Source organism: Lepisosteus oculatus, chromosome 11 (genome assembly GCF_040954835.1).
Source record: "Lepisosteus oculatus isolate fLepOcu1 chromosome 11, fLepOcu1.hap2, whole genome shotgun sequence".
Taxonomy (NCBI): domain Eukaryota; kingdom Metazoa; phylum Chordata; class Actinopteri; order Semionotiformes; family Lepisosteidae; genus Lepisosteus; species Lepisosteus oculatus.
In genome coordinates, this window is record NC_090706.1 from 36,432,370 (window position 1) to 36,450,284 (window position 17,915).

Sequence of the window (17,915 nt, forward strand, 5' to 3'; positions counted from 1 at the left end):
TTCCAGATGACCTATTTCTTCAGTGAGAGAGGAAAAATACCTGGCTGGAAAAATCCTAGTAATTCCTCCTGGTCTGCAAATGAGAGGTTGTACAATAAGAACGCTGAAATATTTAAGGTTGAGATCACAGCAGGAGCACAGGTTTTGGGGCCAGTATTAACGCCAATGTTATCACCCTGTGGTGGGTGTGTTTTTTAAGGTTTCTGGACAGAGGAAAAGCTCACACCCTTTTCCTTTAATTCTCTTGTAGGCATTGCCGCCTTGATCGAAATGCACAAACAAAAGCACTGGCAGAAACACTGCTGGGAAGTTAATAAGTAGGAAGCCCACATTCATTAAGAGTTTTGGCTACACCTGACCTTTTTCTCTTGACCATTTTATTTCTCGGTTACATAGAGTTATGCCATGATAAACAGAACAGCATTGAGAATTAAATAAAAGGGATGTAACAAATCACCAAGAACATGGACAAGCAGACACTGACACTGCAGCATGAGACAGCCTGGACTGACACATAGTGCTGACACACTCATGCAGATTAAAACAATCCATGAAACCCACAGGGGTTCTGAGGAGTGTGGAACAAGCTAGCCCCTATTTTGTTGAAGACAATACCCTGGCATCTTAAAGACACAGCTGAATAAGATCCTGGGATCTGATAACCATTTACTACCAAAAGGGCCAGATAGACTAGATTCTTCTTTCTGACGTTTTCAAATCTGATGTTTAAACCATTATTTAATTTAACTATAGAAAAACTGGATGATGGCAGGACTTCTGGCAAGTTGTGTGCGGGCTTCAACACAATTTACAATGTTAAACACCTCTCCTGTACTACAATGATGAGCTCCAGGTAAAACTTGACTTCTAGCAATTGACCAGGGGGCACAAACAAGAGTTTCATCAGAATGCAGTAGTTAGAAGGTTTCCGAGAGAGGCTGTTTTTTTTTTTTAATTTCTTATATTCTTAAAGCAAGACAAATAAAAAAAATCTCAAATGAAAATCACACACAACTCAGATCTGATCCTGGAGTCTTCAGTGTCCTAGTGAACAGACCTAGCAGGACAGAAAGGTCTGTAAGCATGCTAGTAGACAAAATAAATTATCTTCAACCACAGAGTACAACAGCATCAGTGTATCAGACTACTGTCTGTCTGTGTGCACTGTGTGTTTATTTAAATATGTCTAGCTTATCTGCCATATTGTTTTTCTTTTATGCTATCCCTGGTCTGTTAATGTTTTCCTATTACAACTGATAATATACATTAGACATTTAGAAATTGTTTCATTGCTTCACTTGAGACTCTAAAATATAGTGTAATCTGATGACTATTTTTAATTCACTCTAGTGGTTGCAGAAAATGTTACAGTCTGATATAACAATTGAGGGTGAAAATTTCAAGCAAGATTTCAAAAGCAGACAATGAGAATTGCTAAAGTACAATTGCACAATTAGGTCATGTGTTTTTGTTAGCTAACGTGCTAGATATGCGATTATTTATTATGTGCTAGAGTCATCCAGGCATACACAGTGTTCAATTCAAAACAATTTTTGTTCCAATATATATTTAAAAAAGGATCTTAATTGTTAACAACAAGGGCCAACATTTTTGGAGTTTCATATTTCGCTTTTCTTTGGCTGTTCTTTTTAATCCTTCAGCTTGCTTCTTTCCTAATTCCCTTTTTTTTTCTTTTCTGCGCTTCATAAAATCCATTTGTAAAATGGGACAGGTTCTCAAAATGACCATTTAGCAAGTCAGTTGAAGGGACTGATAGAAAATACATTTATTTTTCTGAAGATGTTTTTCCTGCCCAATGACACTCGCTTAAAATAAGAATACAATTTACTGTATGAACTTGAACTTGAACTATGAAGTGTTCATAGAGTAAATTACAGTATATTCATAGTAATTGATAACTAATGAAGAAACAACAAATGTATAGTATCCACAGTATTTCCTTTGGCGACCCAAAAGTTAAATAAGACATTGACAGAAAGATCACACTATAGCAATTCAAAGACTTCATAATCAATTAGCTGTGCCTGTGAGTTCAATAGGATCAGAGCACCTAATTATTAGATTCAGGGACATATTTACTGACAACAATAAATGTCAACTCATTTGAATGTGTTTAAGTAGAATTAATCCTGTTTCTTTTTCTCCTTAACTAACTAAGCAAAAGTCACTAATGTTGCATAGATCACAAATTGTTCAAAAGTGAACAGCTAGTGTATTTTTCCTGTCATTTTAGATTATTGTTATTGGAGCAGTCACACTGCATATCTTTTTTATTAACTGCAGTGCCAACATCTGACTCCTTTGGAAATACAAGCTAATGAAGCATGCACATATGTAACCTGTTTTTTATTGCACTTGTAAATCTCCGCATTTACACTATACAGATATTTTTATCATGAACCACTTTACATGTAGGAGGGTAACAAGTTATTCCATCAATAAAACAAAAACCCGGGTGATGCAAGACCGTACCAGCAGCCCCACCTTGCAGTAGGTCAGGAAAAGCTACTTCATCAGTTGATTAAGATGGAATTGTAGTGAGGTTTAATTGTGCAAGTAGAGGGTAGACTTTAACCAGGACAATAGGTTTAACACTTCTTTTTCTATTGCAATAAGGTTTAAAGCTCTTGATGCAACACACTGTACATCAAAAGCCAGTGCACCTGCAAAGACAAGAATTTAATCAAGTGAACTTTCCCTGCCAGCTTCCATGAGCTCTTTCATCTTTCTCTAGAAAACATCCCATGGCTAGATGAAAAGTGGCAAAAATCAAGTGGAGCTCATAATCATAACCTCGTCTGCACCATGATGCTACTTTGTCTGGAGTAAAGCTGAGTCAGTGAGATGGGAGATGCAATCCAGATCTCCATAAAAATGCCATCAAACTCCAAGAACAAAAGCCCAGTTTTGATGGAATGTCTGCTGACATTTCCTCTAGTTCTCTCTCCCACACACGGTTCTCCTTCGGAGAGTCACGATAGCTGGAATTAAGAGCTGATTACTATCAGTGGAAGCAGCACCAGTTTGCAATAACCCAAACAGCTAAGTCTGGTTATGAGCAAGAGAAGGAGACGCCTGTTTTTAAGGGGAAAGACATTGAAATGTTTGCATTATTGTAATTAAATGCTTATAGCTCTACAATATTAAGAATGGTATATAAAGTTTTGTTCTAGTGAGCACAATATATTCACTGTACAGATAAACACATAATGGCCTTTGGATAACATGATCGATTAGTTCTAGTTTATTTTGCAATTTACAGAAAACCTCAAATGATTAAAGAATCACCAATTCAGCAGTAAAGTCTTAGGACCACCTTTTTTTAGTCTTTGTGAAGCAAATAAACCAGATAAGTTATCTTGTCAAATAATATTATGTAGTCTATAAAAGTGGTCAGAGGCAGATAACCTCAGCAAATACAGAATTTTGTATCACATGAGGAACAAATCCTAGAGATCAATGAGACTCTGATCATCAAAAACTAAGCTTGTTATAGTGTGGAAACAAAACGTAATAAACCTAAGAAGGCATAGCTTGTTTAAAAATCCATGACCAAGCTGGGGTCAAAGTGTCCACAATCCTTAAGAAAATTACCCAGTGGAGTTTACTATTGTTGGACCTTGTTGGACACGGGAAATCAGGCAATCATTAGTTTTTTGTCAAAGGCCACTTTTTATGAACGAGTCCCCTGTGGACTTCAGAGAGGCTCCCAGATCTTCAGTTACACACTTGGCTTTCATTGCAGGTTTGCACCTGAGAACAGGACGTAAATTGTGTGCCATGACCAGTAATTCTTACAATCCCCGATTGGTCACAGCAGCAGGATAAGATGGCATAAAGACCTTTGAACTGCTCACCACTGCTGTTGCCACGAACAGTGATTCCTTTGCTTCTGCTGATACGGAACGTATGCAGTTGTGTCTAAACCAACCTACTGACACGAGGAGAGATCAGAAAGCCAAAGGTTGCACTCAAACCATCTGGTCAGTGCTTTGCAACAGCCAAATTCCCCAATACTTTCCATTGCAGACTCACCGAGCTATTCTGTTTATTGAATATGGTGAAAATAGCAAAGCCTTTCGTTGGAATGTATCTTTTGAACCAGCTGTTAATTCTAATTTTTCAAAAAGGACTTTCAAGCAGGCAGTTCCAAATCAATAGTTTGTTACAGTATTGCTGTTTATTCATTGGTCAATGCCACAGAGCTACAGCTGAAAATCCTAACAACCTGCACACCATCTCTTTTGAAAGTTTATGCCAATATTTGTTTTTTTTCCACATAATAACCATCAAGAAGTTCTTATGTCAAAATTCTGGCAAGTTGATTACAAAATATAATACATATTCTGTATCGTTTGGTTCCTGAATGAGTAAACCTTTGGAAAAATAATGTGCAGTGTAGTTCCTTTTCCAAACCACTGCATTGTTAGGTATGGCTTTTATCGATTTATTTAATATTGCACTGGCATTTCCTCCAAATGGTATACATATTTTCTTAATATTTGCAAATAATTTGTTTATTCAGACCACCTAAGGGTGTACAGGTTTCTGAAATGAGGAAACATTCTAATCACGCTGACAATACTGATTACAAATACAAAACAAGATGTGGGAAGTTACCTTTTACCTCCAGCTTGAGTCCAACTGGGAAGTTCATGGACTCAAGTTTCAAAGCCTCCCAGAACCTACAGGTAAGTCTCGTCTCCTCTGATGTGGTTGGTCCCATTGTTATGATTGTTGCTGGCTGTTTCTTTTTTGGACTGGGCTGGGTCTTTTGGCTTAGGCAAAGGTTATGTGTTTATGCTGGAGTCAAGGGAACTGGGGTTCACATCATATCTAGGATGTGAAGCAACAGCTTGGCTATATAGAGTATTACACTGTAAATCTGGATAGAAGTGCAGGGAAATTCTTCCCAGTTTTCCCAGCTAAACACATTTTTTTTCTCCAAAGTTTTCAGACCTTATTTATTAATTCTATCTCCTGGTGGTCTGCTGTACATCACTCATATGGTAGATGATAACAGTAAAAGCCTTTTCAGGCTTAGCATGTGGGTACCTTTGTATGTATTTATCTTATACTCTTTGTATAAATATACAACAGTGAGTATGTTAAGAAGATGGATGGTACTGTGAAAAGGGAACCTATTTATTTCCAAATCATATAGGTTTTAAATATGAAAATATATAGCGGCATAATGCTTTCAGTGTGCTTGAAGTAAACCATATGAAGGAAAACAAAGGGCCTTCTGTGTTCCAAGTACTGCAGCTTCCACACCCCCTTTCCCTGTGTCTGTGTCTCAGGAGAAAGGGATTGAATGTACCAGAGAGAGAGGAGCAGGAGACAGAAACTGAGAAGGAGAGAGATAGAGGTGTGTGCAGATAACAGGAGCTGGAGGACCCTGCTACTGCACACAGCTTTCAGTCAGGAGTCCAGGTGAACTGTCCTGCTGCGAGATGTGAGACCTGAGACCTGAGACCAGGTCTGAATGAAAAACCAGCATTTGTGTGCTGAAACAGCAATGGCAGACGACTTCAGCATGTAGGTGGGTAGACTTTGTGCAAATGTTTTCTCTGAGTGCAGGTAATAAAAGGTGCAGGGGCTGCCAGCAGCGTTAGCTAACAATTGCTCTCAATCGTGGGGGACAAAGAAAGACTACACACTTTAAGTCCCAAGGGAAGGTGTTTAAAAACATAAGGATTTTTAAGAGCTTTTTTTTTGTCAAAGAGTAATGTTTACATATCAAAATAATGCAATAGAAGTGCAAAGGAAAAAAAATATATTTTTCTCTACTGAAATGTACTTGTTTTGTCAAGTAGTTTAGGTAGAGTTCAGACTATATTTGGTGACAGTGAACATCTTTTGTTGAAATATGTTAAACAAAGTAGTAGTTGTTTGGTAAACAGCTTTAAAAATTCTACAAAGTCAAGCATGGGTTAGTTTATGAGTGGGAAGTGTGACTGCTTGCAAAATGCATGTATCACAGTGACTTTTGCAAAGTTATGCATTCAACCTTAATCTTTAAATCACATCTCAGCAAAGGCACGTTAAAGTTAAGGCAATAAACACAAGCTGTTATGATTTACTTAATTATTTCCAGAGCTCCACTCAGGAAGAGGTCCTCAAAGTAATTCATCAAGCTTTGAAAGTCAGAGCCACGGGACTTGAGAGTATGTAAACCAACTTAGGAGTAGACATCTACAGAGAAACCTCCATATTATTGAATTAGTTAATGGCAAAATGCAACAGAAATACATTTTTAATTCATTTCAAGTCATTTAATTATCAGCTAATATACAATTTATTAATGTGCAAGCTATTTTTACACTTATGCATGAATACTCAGAAATGAGCACGATTGTCTTAACATAATTTTCACATAAGTAAAAAATAGTAACATTGTAAGGCTGTAGAGTTACCTATAAGAAAGAGAGTAAGTTTTTAAACTTGAGACTGAGCAACAGAAGCCCTTTCAGCCTGTTTTGTGGTGATGGCTACTGTAACAGGAAAGGCTACCTTTTACTGACCATTTGCAATGTCTTTGTGCATTTGTAATTAAACACTGCACTGAAACAGCAGATGGTGTATCAGATGTAAAAGGCCATTTGATGGGTATAACTCATATATTATTTACTACCTTTGTGGATACAGAGTATAATACAGTAGCATCATTAGATGTGTATTAGGAAATAATTTCAATCACATCTATTAAATAAAATAGAAAACAGAAAACACCCACTGTCCACAGTATACAAAACATAGTCTGGAAATTTAAATCTTTATATACAGGTACTGTACTGTATGCAGTTAATCATTTGCTAATTGCTTATTTGCACTTACCACAGACACAAACAATCTAGGATGAAATGTTGGAAATAGGTATGAGATTTCATTTTTGTAAAGACGTTGATATTTCTGAGTAGTCAACAATAATATCGGGGTGAGTGGATCTTGCAAAGCACTTTGGTCTTTTTGTGTAATCCCATAAGGATAGATATACAGTAATTGGAAGGAGCTAGTTGCCAAGAGAGAGGATCACAGAGGATCTATGCCTTTGTGGTGAAAGAGCTGTCTGACATATCAGATATTTTACAAAAGTAGTGCAATGAAGTTTATATATCAAGTATAGTAAGTTTCTATACATTTTTTTCTCTTTTTTGCATGTGTTCCAATGCTAGAGAAAATAATACCAGCAACAACAAATGGAAAGTGTTGGAAAAAGTGTTTCAGGGAGACAGAGTAAAAAGAGGTTTTAGAAACAACTAGTACAGTACCTTGACAGTTGGGAAAAGTACTGTTCATTGCATTCTCACCTTGGGATTTACTCATGTGAACTGGTGGAAAATCCACCACAGGAAATGTGTGGTTCATTTCAATTTTCATCAGTTGAAGTTCAAATTAATAACAGGTTACATTGTGACTCTCCCCAGAAAATTAGCTCAAAAGCAATTCGTGAAGCTTTCCAAAGCTGTAACTGTTAATGTGCTCTTTGGAACTCTGTCATCAAACACAAGCTGAAGCATGTCTGCTGCCACAGCCTGAGAAGAATTAGCTAAGCAATACCTGTCAGATTTGCCACTGAGTGCCAAATGATTTTCAAGTCCTCAAAGGTCTGAATGGGGCTTTGTTTCATCGGGATTGGGTCCATCCTCTTTAAAAACATTAAAGTGATTTCTTCAATGACCTATTAGAGAAACAAGACAAGGCCAAAAAAGAAGAGAAAACATACATGTGATAATATTTTTGGAGAGCATGTTAATTGCACTAGGAAACATCAATTAAAGGCATGATAACCATGACATTGTGCAAAGTACTGTGCATGATTGTTTTAAAAAATTTCAGAAACTTTTGAGAATACACAGCATGTACGTAATCTAATGAAATATGAGTCATAATGTACCATTTAACTCAATATGATATTATTAATTCCATCTTAATTAATTGTATTGTGCATGCAATAATTAGACTAATTTAGAACAAGCTTATCATTCACATAAACAACAACCACTTAAGAACAACCTCAGTGCTGCAACAACTGAGATTACATTTTCGTCAGCAATTCATCTGATAGACATTAGACATCGACATCATGTCAATTACATCTGTAATTTTAATGATTTCCTTCTTTCCTTTGCTGGGACATTTTTGTCGTTTGCTTTGTTTGTTTGAGATGATGGAGTTTACACAACGTCATTATTAATATGCTATCTTAAATTCCAGCAATATATAACATATGTGGAGTTAACACATACTGTATAGTATACGGAGTTAAAATGTAATATACTGTTCTGTTGCTATCCCCCAGTATTTAAAGCTATAAGGATCTGGAAATCTGTGTATGTTAGTATAAGAGGTGTTTCAAATCGGTACATGTAATTTAGCCCATCCTGTATTTTTGGACATACAGTAGTGTGGTGTTGTACTCCTTACCAACTCTCATTACCTTTTCACTTGTGGTGAGTTTGCTTTAGTATGTGCAAACCCAGTTGCCGTAATGTTCATTGACACTGTTCCTTTAGTATCCTTTTCAGGCCAGAGTTAGGTTTTAGAGCCTGTCTAGGATGGGTCATATGAGTTAAAGGAATAAAGATTAATTGATCATTAGTAATGACACCTTTTTAATGTTTATCCCTGGGAAATCAAAAAGCTTCTTAACCTGACAACTTGTCCAAACATAGCGCCCATTTTTCACAGTCTTGCTTCGGTACACTTTGCAGATTTGCAGCTTTTCAACGCCTGTGTGAAAGCTATTGTGTGAGTGTATGTGCATAGTGATGTTTCTCTGGAAAAAAAGGTGAAACAGCCTCTTTGTTTGCAGAGTGAGTCAGCTGTGGCAGTGTGGGCTATAGGGTGTCAGGAGGAGGCTGGGTGGATGTATTTAACAAGACCCTGATGTCTTGGCTCTGCACAGCTGCGACAGTGAGGTATTCAACAGGCAGAGACAAGCCCGACTCCTCTGAATGGTATCTCCGAATCGCAATAAACTGCAAAGCATTAGTTACACCTTTCTGATGGGCAGGACAGTCTTGAATGTAAAAAGTGAAAGTTAAGGGAGCACTTAAATGTAATTGTTGAAGCTACTGCTCAAATTACTTTTAAAGCATGTTTTTGTTTCCAAAGAGAAAGAAATGTGTGTCATGAAAAGATTTTCCACACACCTTCTGCTATCAGTACAAACACATTTTTGCTGAATGGCATATGGAAAATGCCCATCACAACTAAGAACAGAAACTGCATTTTTAGACATACGGTGGCTAATTAAAAGTCATAACATGGAGCTTTCAAAGTCTTCATGACAAGAAGTACAGTATGAGCTTCCCATTTGTCTTAAAATGCCCACCAAGTGATGAAAACTGAAAAAAGATATGGTCTTGCTCCAGACATCCCATTCAGGGCAATTTTTTATCTAAAACTATGGATTTCAAATGATTCCTTTTTACTACTTCTTAGTGTATGAATATAAAGGCCTCTCTGTCCAGGTTGGTCAATTTTGTGATATAAATAAGAGGTTCCATATGCACAGTAATCACTACTACCATGTTTTAAAAACAAAGGAAGTGCAATTAATAAACCTACTTTGCAATCAACTATGAGCTAGAATTGAGTTCTGACAGACACACTTGCTAACTTTTGCCTCTGGCAGGGATATTTAACTAAGATTTGACATGGTTCTTGAAGAAACCATGGTTGTATCACATCCAGTTATTGTGCTGCTCTCTGCTTTGAGTAGGGCTACAAATATGAAATATTTTGTGTCTAGGAGTAGAGGTCAGAACAAGGAATGTGAGTTTTAAGCTTTCTTTTCTCCTATTACAGCTGGTTAATATGGGAGGACTTTACATTTTTCTCTTACAGACATGCATAATGCAAACTTTACTGATACTGCAATGTAAAAAACGATATAGATGACTTTTTTATTTTGTCATTAAAATTTAGCTGAAGGAACAATCCTGAATTTTTATCAGGGTATTTTGAATGTACTGTACATTGCAAAGTCTGTGTGAGATACAAGAATATCGATCAGCGTGCTATTTTTTTTCATTCCAACAGTATATCACTGTTTTCATATTCACATTTCATATGAAACAGGAAAAACATTATCTCTCAGTCATCACTTTATATAAGCCAAATTGACATACAGTAAAGTAAAGTACATTGAGAACAGAGGTCACTTAAATTGATGTCTCTCTTCAATTGGCCTGCTCAATAGGGTTTTCTGCCCTTTTATAGATGCAGCCCAGACAATCATTTTTGAGGTCCTCCTGCCCTTTTGTACACAGACACCAAACTCCTATTTTTTAAAGAATCATTTTAAGTTTTTGAGGTTGATAATGCTGCCAAAACAAACAGTAGACAGGAATTCCACATTAAAACATAGAAGAAACATACTAATTCTGTAGCTGTACTACAGAGCTGAGGGATTTCTGCATACTCTGTAGATGAAAAAATCAAGAAATTCAAAATATCTTAAGAATGACTACAAGGTTTGCTCACGAGCTACTCATTCATTATTTACGCACATTAATTTGATGTAATTGAGACAACACCCTTGTTTTCCGCAACAGGATAGATTCGCTTGCCAAAAACAAGTAGAAACGCAGTCCTCTGTTGCTAATACCCACCACCGAGTGCATTGAGAATTCATTTAATCTAAGGTCGCATTTAAACTTTCAAGTATCCAAAAGGAAATTGTCAATGACATATTTTTAGTATAAGTCGTGATGCTCTAATCTGACTGTCAGAATGTTTTATTTCCTGACTGTTGAAAAGCATTCCTTGTGTGTTTAAACAATACACAAATCCCTGATTACCTTCAAATAAACAAAGTCTGTAAGTGATACTCTTCTACTGAGCTCCCCACAATGTCTAGATATGTAAAATAAAATAGATCTTGTCCATTTAAAAGTGCTTTTCCGGGAAGGCTGAGTCTGTTATTGATTCAGTCATCATAATGTGCCAGAACATGTAGCAATTAGGCAAGCTAGAGCATCAGACTCAGCAGAGACAGTGATCTGTGATTAAAGCTACTGGAACACAGCGGAGAGGAATCTGGCTCCGGATACAACATTGGGCAGAGCAGGCGGTGGGTCGGAAATTTGTGGGAAGTTGTCCAAATTACGTCAACGGAACCAGCAATCCCCTCAGTCAGAGCCCGGCTTTCAAATGGCATCTGATGCTCAAACAGCATTAGTGAAACAGGATCCCATTCTTGAGGAAGACACTAAACGGAATAACTGAGTGCTGGGTTTGACTAGCATGTCTGTTTTCACAAGTCTTGGGTTCGGCATCCACTGGAGGTGAACCAGTGGCTACCTTGTGTAAGAGCGTGTTTGTGGTACCCAACCAGTTGGTAGCTTTTGACATTTTTGGGATGTACTTTAGAATATGTGAGCGGTCTCAAGTGGAAGGAAGATGTGTGCTTAAGAGGCTACTTTGTGAATAATGGGAGTTTAGTTGGCATTTATCTCTCACCGTTCTTTTTGAGATTTTGTTCTCCTCACATGAACAAAACTCACAAATTCAATGTGAAAGCGTGCCTACACTAAATTAGCTAGTATTCAATTCTTCCACCAAAACACATTCATGAGAATAGGAAGCACTTTACAAAAATGATGGTGATACCAGAACACGCTCCATAGCCAGTATCTGAAGCTGATTCTCTAGAAAATAAATATCCAGAAGGTACCCTCAAATTAGTTACTAGTTACCAAAAGAGAGTCTGACTGAATAGCCTCCTCTCATTCACAGTCTTTCTTAGGTTCTTGTATGCTTCCTTAGTTGATTACACAGTCTGCAAAATAGCTAAAGTTGTCAGTTCCATCCTGTCATTGTTTGACCAAGGTCACCAGTCTGGAGCTCAAAAAAATTCCATAACCTTAAATGCCTTTTTTATTAATGAAAACCACTTCTCGTCATCTAAAACTCGCTTTGTTGTGAAGAGGCAGCCAGATGGCAGCCAAATGTTACGCGATCCCCACTATCAGTCATCTGACCACTTATCAAGTCATTTTTTTTTTACCCGACAATGTCATAAATTAATCATTTGGAAAGCTGTGTTTTTATTCTGCAATGTGGAAACCGTAACTGTCTTGTTCTAAAATTAATCAGACATGTTCATGTCAAATGGGTTATTCTCTTCCTAAACATTAGAAAACATTAAAGATGTTTAACGGATTTTTCTTTGCACATTATATTAAAACAGTTGCTACAGTAGCTTATTCCCTGCTCATGGTCCTTCTTCCTTTCAGTCTGTAAAACTGGAAGTTAGTTCATCAAGGTTATATCGGGTTTTGAAGCACTTAACCATCCCTCTCAGTTCTGTTATCCTGCAAACGTGTGACATCTTCAAATAGTAAAAGAGTGGCTCAACTGGCTCTTTGTTTGAAGACTTCTCAGCTGTAAAACTGATGTATTCCAGCCAAAAATATTTGTGTAGGAGGAGATTAGTGCTATTTGGCAGGGGGAAGGGTTCATTAAAAATAATCTTAACCATATTAGAAGGACAGAGAGACCACAGTCTTCGTAGGAAACGTCCCTCCCTTTTCTTTTTGACAAAGTATGTGCGGACTGTTAATTTAGATATATCACTGTGCTTGAAAAGTAATTGGTAGAAGGACTTAATGTGTTGTCTTGCTAGAACAAACTTACGGGAAACTCCGGTCACTCCCTTTGGCGAATGTTTTCTTTTTTAAGCATTGAGATAGCATTGTTAAATACAACATCTCCTCTTTCGTGGGTCCCAGCAGAAAACAAGGAAATTAAACAATTTCAGAGCTCTTACATATTTGCACTAATTAAGTCATTTTATGTTTTCAGTTTCATTCTCATACAATGTCTCTACAGAAGGAAGCTGAATTATAGCTTCCTTAATATATTAAGATATACTTGTTGTATAATTAAAAAACTCTAAATTGATGTATGCTTCAAAATTAACTATTTTCTGTAACATTAAGGTGAAATGCTACTCCTCTATAACTTTTAAATATGAACAAAAATGAACACTGACCAGTTTAACTATTCACTCCTCATTGGGGAAGTGAAAAATGAAAATTTAGACTGCAACTTTATTCTAAAACATTTAATTTCAAAAACTGCTACTTTTTCTTCATAAGATTAAGAAATGATTGTTGGCTCTTAGATAAGGTCATTTAGCCCATCTGGCCCAGTTGGTATTTAGTACAGTAGCTTGTTGTTCCGAGTACCTCATCCAGGCATTTCATGAAGGAAGCTAGGGTATAGGCTTCAAAAATTAATTTTAAAAATTTATCAAAATACACCTCAGCAGGGACCAACTTCTCTCTTATTTTCGTTTACAGGTAGCTGCTAAGTGGGAGTCGGTGGAATTACACAACAGAGTGCAGGCCGGGGGTACCAAAACAACAACCAGTCCCCAGAGCTCGGACTTTTTAATTTCCCTCACACCATCTGGGGACAGTCTTCACAAGAGTCTATTAGAAAAGCCACAGAGCACAAAAAAACAGTGGAAAACAAGAAGAAAGACATTCAGCAAAACAAAACCAGACCAAATGACTTCACAGTGAATGCCACCCTTTCATTGGCCTCGGCCTGGAGGTTTTGAGAAGTATCGATCCCTCCACTTGTTTACAGGAAAGTAAACGGTTTAGCATGCATTTCAGGACAACAGAGGAGTTTAAAGTGACCCATGGAATCAGAATTGCGCTTGAAGTGAATAGATCATAGAAAGCACACATAAACCCAGCAAGAACAAAATCATAGTTTATCGAAATTAAAATGATTGTCTGCATTTATCTTCACTAAAATTATAATTACAAAATATTTTAAGCACTTAAGCACTGGCGTATTGAAAATGTTGATGTGACCACTACAGTCTCCTTTATCTCCTGGGACTGTTTCTAAGATCCTGAAAGACACTATTAAGGCTAAAGATACCCTTTTTTTCAGCTCCTCAAAGTCTGTTTTCCTTGACTCGCAGCCAGAAGTAATTTCCAGTTTTATTAAGAAAATGCTAACATAAAAACACTTCTTTATAGAAAGTGAACAAAGAAAAATATCTGTATTCAAACTTTACAATAAGTTTTGAAACAAGGATAGGAAGCAAATTTGTTTGCTCATTTTATGTGAAGGCCTGCTGTGGCCTTCAACCAACGGCAAAAGAAACAAATCTGGAAGGCTTCGAAATGACCTTTCTAACTTCAGTATACACTCAGACATGTACACACCAAAAACAGCAACACAGGAAGTTCTAAAACATTGTTGTGGTTTGTTTAAAGTGTAATGAGAAGTTCCTAACATTTACTAGAGCTAGCAGTTCATTCTTACTCTGTACGCAGCAAGAAAGATAATCTACCCAGGAGACTTTCCAATAGAGGCCAGATTTATGTTTATGAAAGTGCCTGCTACCGGATTAAGACATGATGGTCAAAAACATCCTGTATTTGGGATATTCAGCACTGTTTTAAGCAAATAAAGTGGAACTAGTTTGGCCTTTACAGGAACCAAAGTAGAGCACACTCAATGTTAAGCAATTCTGATGGCAATATTTTTTGTGGGAACTGTTCCAAACTAGCCTCTCTGGGATTTAAGGGGAGGTCTTCTTAGATTTAAACAAAAACAGCACATGATGATGTGCAAGTATTCTTAGCATTCATCTTCTTCTTGTTGTTGTTCCATTATCAAACGCTCTTTAACGGGAGCCAGAGAGAAGAAATCGGCAATAAACAGAACAATTAATTTTTAATAAACTGAAGACCAAAGAACTCCATAATGTTGAAAATTGATGTCCATCCTGATGTTGCTGGAGGGCCTCCTGCTCAAGCTGGGGACGTTTGCAAAGAGAGTGGCGGTAGTTTAAAACCCAGCGTCCCTCTACAAGGCTACGGCCTATCTGGGGATACAGAGAGTCCTGCTTCAGAACCTGATGTGAATAAAACCGTGCAAAACCAAGGACTACCACAAACCACCACCTGGTCTTCAACAGCACTGAGTCAACACGAAGAGGTGGAGCAGGACAAGAAAGTGAACCAAACCATCAGGAGAGGAATGAGCTGGACTGGTCCCAGTTCTGCAGCGGCAGGCTGGACCAAGAAGCCCAGCCAAGAGAGACAGAGGCCACTGGCTGTAACAGAGCCACCCTGGAAAGAAGGGGGGAGCAACAGAGATGAGGAGATTCAGGACCAGGAGTGGAAGGTGGTAAGGGTGAAACCGGTGGTCAATGCCAGCACCAATCAACAAGGACGAAAAACAAGTAAATATGCCTTTATTCTTTTAGAAATCTGTTTAGTTCTGAAACTGACCTGACCGTTTCAGTACTGAAACTGGTCAGACTGTTATATTCCGCTGATATGCATTTGTCCAGAAGTCAAGAATTAGTAATAATGACGGTGATAAATGGCAAAAAAGAAAACACGTTGGAAAGAATACTTGATATCTGTGTATGAAAAATACTTTGAATTCAGAAATACTTTCTGAATGTGTTTTGTACATTTTACTGGTATCTGTAAGATTTAAACTAACAAAGATTTAATTGGCATTCCTAGTGAATATGGACAATGACATCAAACATTAATGTCAGTTAATATAGACATCATGTATAATGCTTTATCCCATCATAAGGAAAGAATTTTAATCCTACTAAAAGGACAGAGACAGGAAAAAAAATGAAGAAAACAGATTTTTGACTTGACTGGCACAAACTATTAAAAGGAATAATTCAAGAGACTTAGCAAAACATCTGTTTCCTTGCGGTCAGAAACAGAATATAAAACATGAATGCCGTCATTCAAAAAAGCTTTTGGGTTCTCACCATACTTCATAAAACCATCTTAGACTACAAATGTCTGACCTTTCAGGATATTTGCTAGGAAAGAACTATGATAGATTATCCAGCTCGTAGTCTTCTAAACTGCTGAGTAACATTTGTCATTCACTTGAATGATGAACATTAAAAAATATGACTGGGAACTGGGATTGGGAATACATGTAGGTATTAATTTGACTATCTTTTATATCCGGGAGGGCAGCTCCAGTTCTCAGTGGTCTGATGGTCCTTTGATTTTTATTGCGCCTGAACTTAATGACATATTAAAATTAACTATTTTTTGGATAGAAGTGATATCACCAGTTTTCTAGCCATTTATCACTTGCTAATTGAAAGACATATTTAATACCTGCAGGTTCCTCTTCTGCTGGAGGCCTCATATATGTAATCATTTGGTATATAAATCGTATACATCGGGAAGATCTTGCGCTTGGCAAAATTGTGTAAATGTCTTGTGTAGCCCACTCAACATTTTTATTTAAAACTTATCAAGGAGACCATTGCATGGCTGGACATAATTCAAAACAAAAGCTCTCAAAGAAACTAATGATATTGCAATTGACTGAAATGAAAAAGCTCATAGCAAATGTTTTATGTTCGAACTTGCCCCTATCTGTTGATCACAAAATCAGAGAGGGTTTAATTGAAATATGAATTGTCTGCTTCAACAATGGATAATATGAATGCTCTAGCTTGTTTTTGTCATGTCTAGATTTGAACACTTTTCGCAGAGTGGTTTTACAAGTGAAATTCAGTGAAAATATGCGGTGGTCCCATTTGCATGCTGAAAAGATTAGCTGAAAGATCTTAAATGGAACATCAGCACATCCAATATGGTACCCAAACTGAGTCATGCATCTACTGTTACTTGAAAAAAAATATCTATTTTTAGCGAAACAGTTTGATATTGTTACCTAAGAAAAGAACATACTTGTAAGAAAGGTCACTGACAGGAAGAGGCCATTTGGCCCATATGAATTGTTTGGTAGTTAGTGGCTAATAGATCCACCCACTTCTTGAAAGAAGCCCAGGTATTGGCTTCAAGCACATTGCTGGGCTGCTTGTTCTGTACTCCCACGGCCATCTGGGTAAAGAAGTTCTCTGTTTAAAACACACTTCCACATACTGTAGTTTGCACCTGTGTCCTCTGGTTCCTGTTTCACTGTTAATCTTAAAGCATTCTACTGACTTCATTTTGCCAGAGCCTTTGAGGGTTTTGAATACTTTTATCAAGTCCCCTCATAGTGTTCTCTGTTCAAAACTAAAAAGGTTCATTACCTTCAGCCTGCCAGTGTAAAACATTCCTTTCAGTCCCAAAATGTATCTGGCTGTTTGTTCTCTGGACAGATTCCTAAGCAGCAATATCTAGACATGGTGACCATGTACAAAAAAGCTTATGTCTTCCTTATCTAATGGCCTCTTCTTTAGAGAAGAGGGTTTGAGCTTAATGGAGCAGGAGCTGTGTATAATTGGGTGTCACATGGGAATCTGTGCATCCAAAACACAAATCTGTCAGTTTAGTACTTTGCCATCAACAGTTCCAGATAATTCCTTGCTCTCCCTGCTGCACTGCAAGAATGCTGATGTTATTCTACCCGAATGCCTCGTCCTAGTCTGAAAGTTTAGATCTGACAGTGGATCATTCCTCTGACAGACAGCTTGGAGCAGCAAAGAGAGTGCTCAAATTCTTCTCCTAAGCAGTACGGGCTAGAATCCTATCTGCACCTAGAGACCAAAGTCCAAGGTACGTTTGCATGAGAGTTTAATATCTGCCCTTTAAAAGGAAGGAAATTCTTCTGCACTCCCAGTGGACTGCTGCTTAAGGTTCACAAAGGTCAGTCTTTAAACTGGGTAGGCTCGCCGCAGATCAGTAGTTTGAATTCAGAAGGCCAGATGTCTTTAAACAGCCTCTAAATCCCCACATTCAGCAGTATGCTGGGGAGCTCTCCTTACCTTTCACATTGTGAACGCTAGAGGGCAGCCGAACGCAGAAGATTTAAATAAAACCGATGAAGATCTTCACAGTTGACTTTGAAACCTTTAAAAATGTTATCGTTCCATATAGATGATCTTAACCCAAATAGTAGAATCTAATTTT

General features: G+C 37.5%; 1 protein-coding gene across 2 annotated transcripts in view; it reads left to right on the forward strand.

The window, feature by feature from the left end:
• The first annotated feature begins 5,355 nt into the window (after positions 1 to 5,355).
• The window catches only part of LOC102696382 (synaptopodin), a 32,705-nt gene continuing 20,145 nt past the window's right edge, over positions 5,356 to 17,915 (forward strand). Inside the window, exons 1-2 of one of the 2 annotated variants that reach the window (XM_015349788.2) lie at positions 5,356 to 5,563; positions 13,335 to 15,244. In XM_015349788.2, coding sequence (XP_015205274.2) covers positions 14,764 to 15,244 — 481 coding nt within the window. In that variant the 5' untranslated portion in view covers positions 5,356 to 5,563; positions 13,335 to 14,763. The remainder of the gene's footprint in view (positions 5,564 to 13,334; positions 15,245 to 17,915) is intronic. The other variant, XM_015349789.2, reaches the window with a different exon arrangement.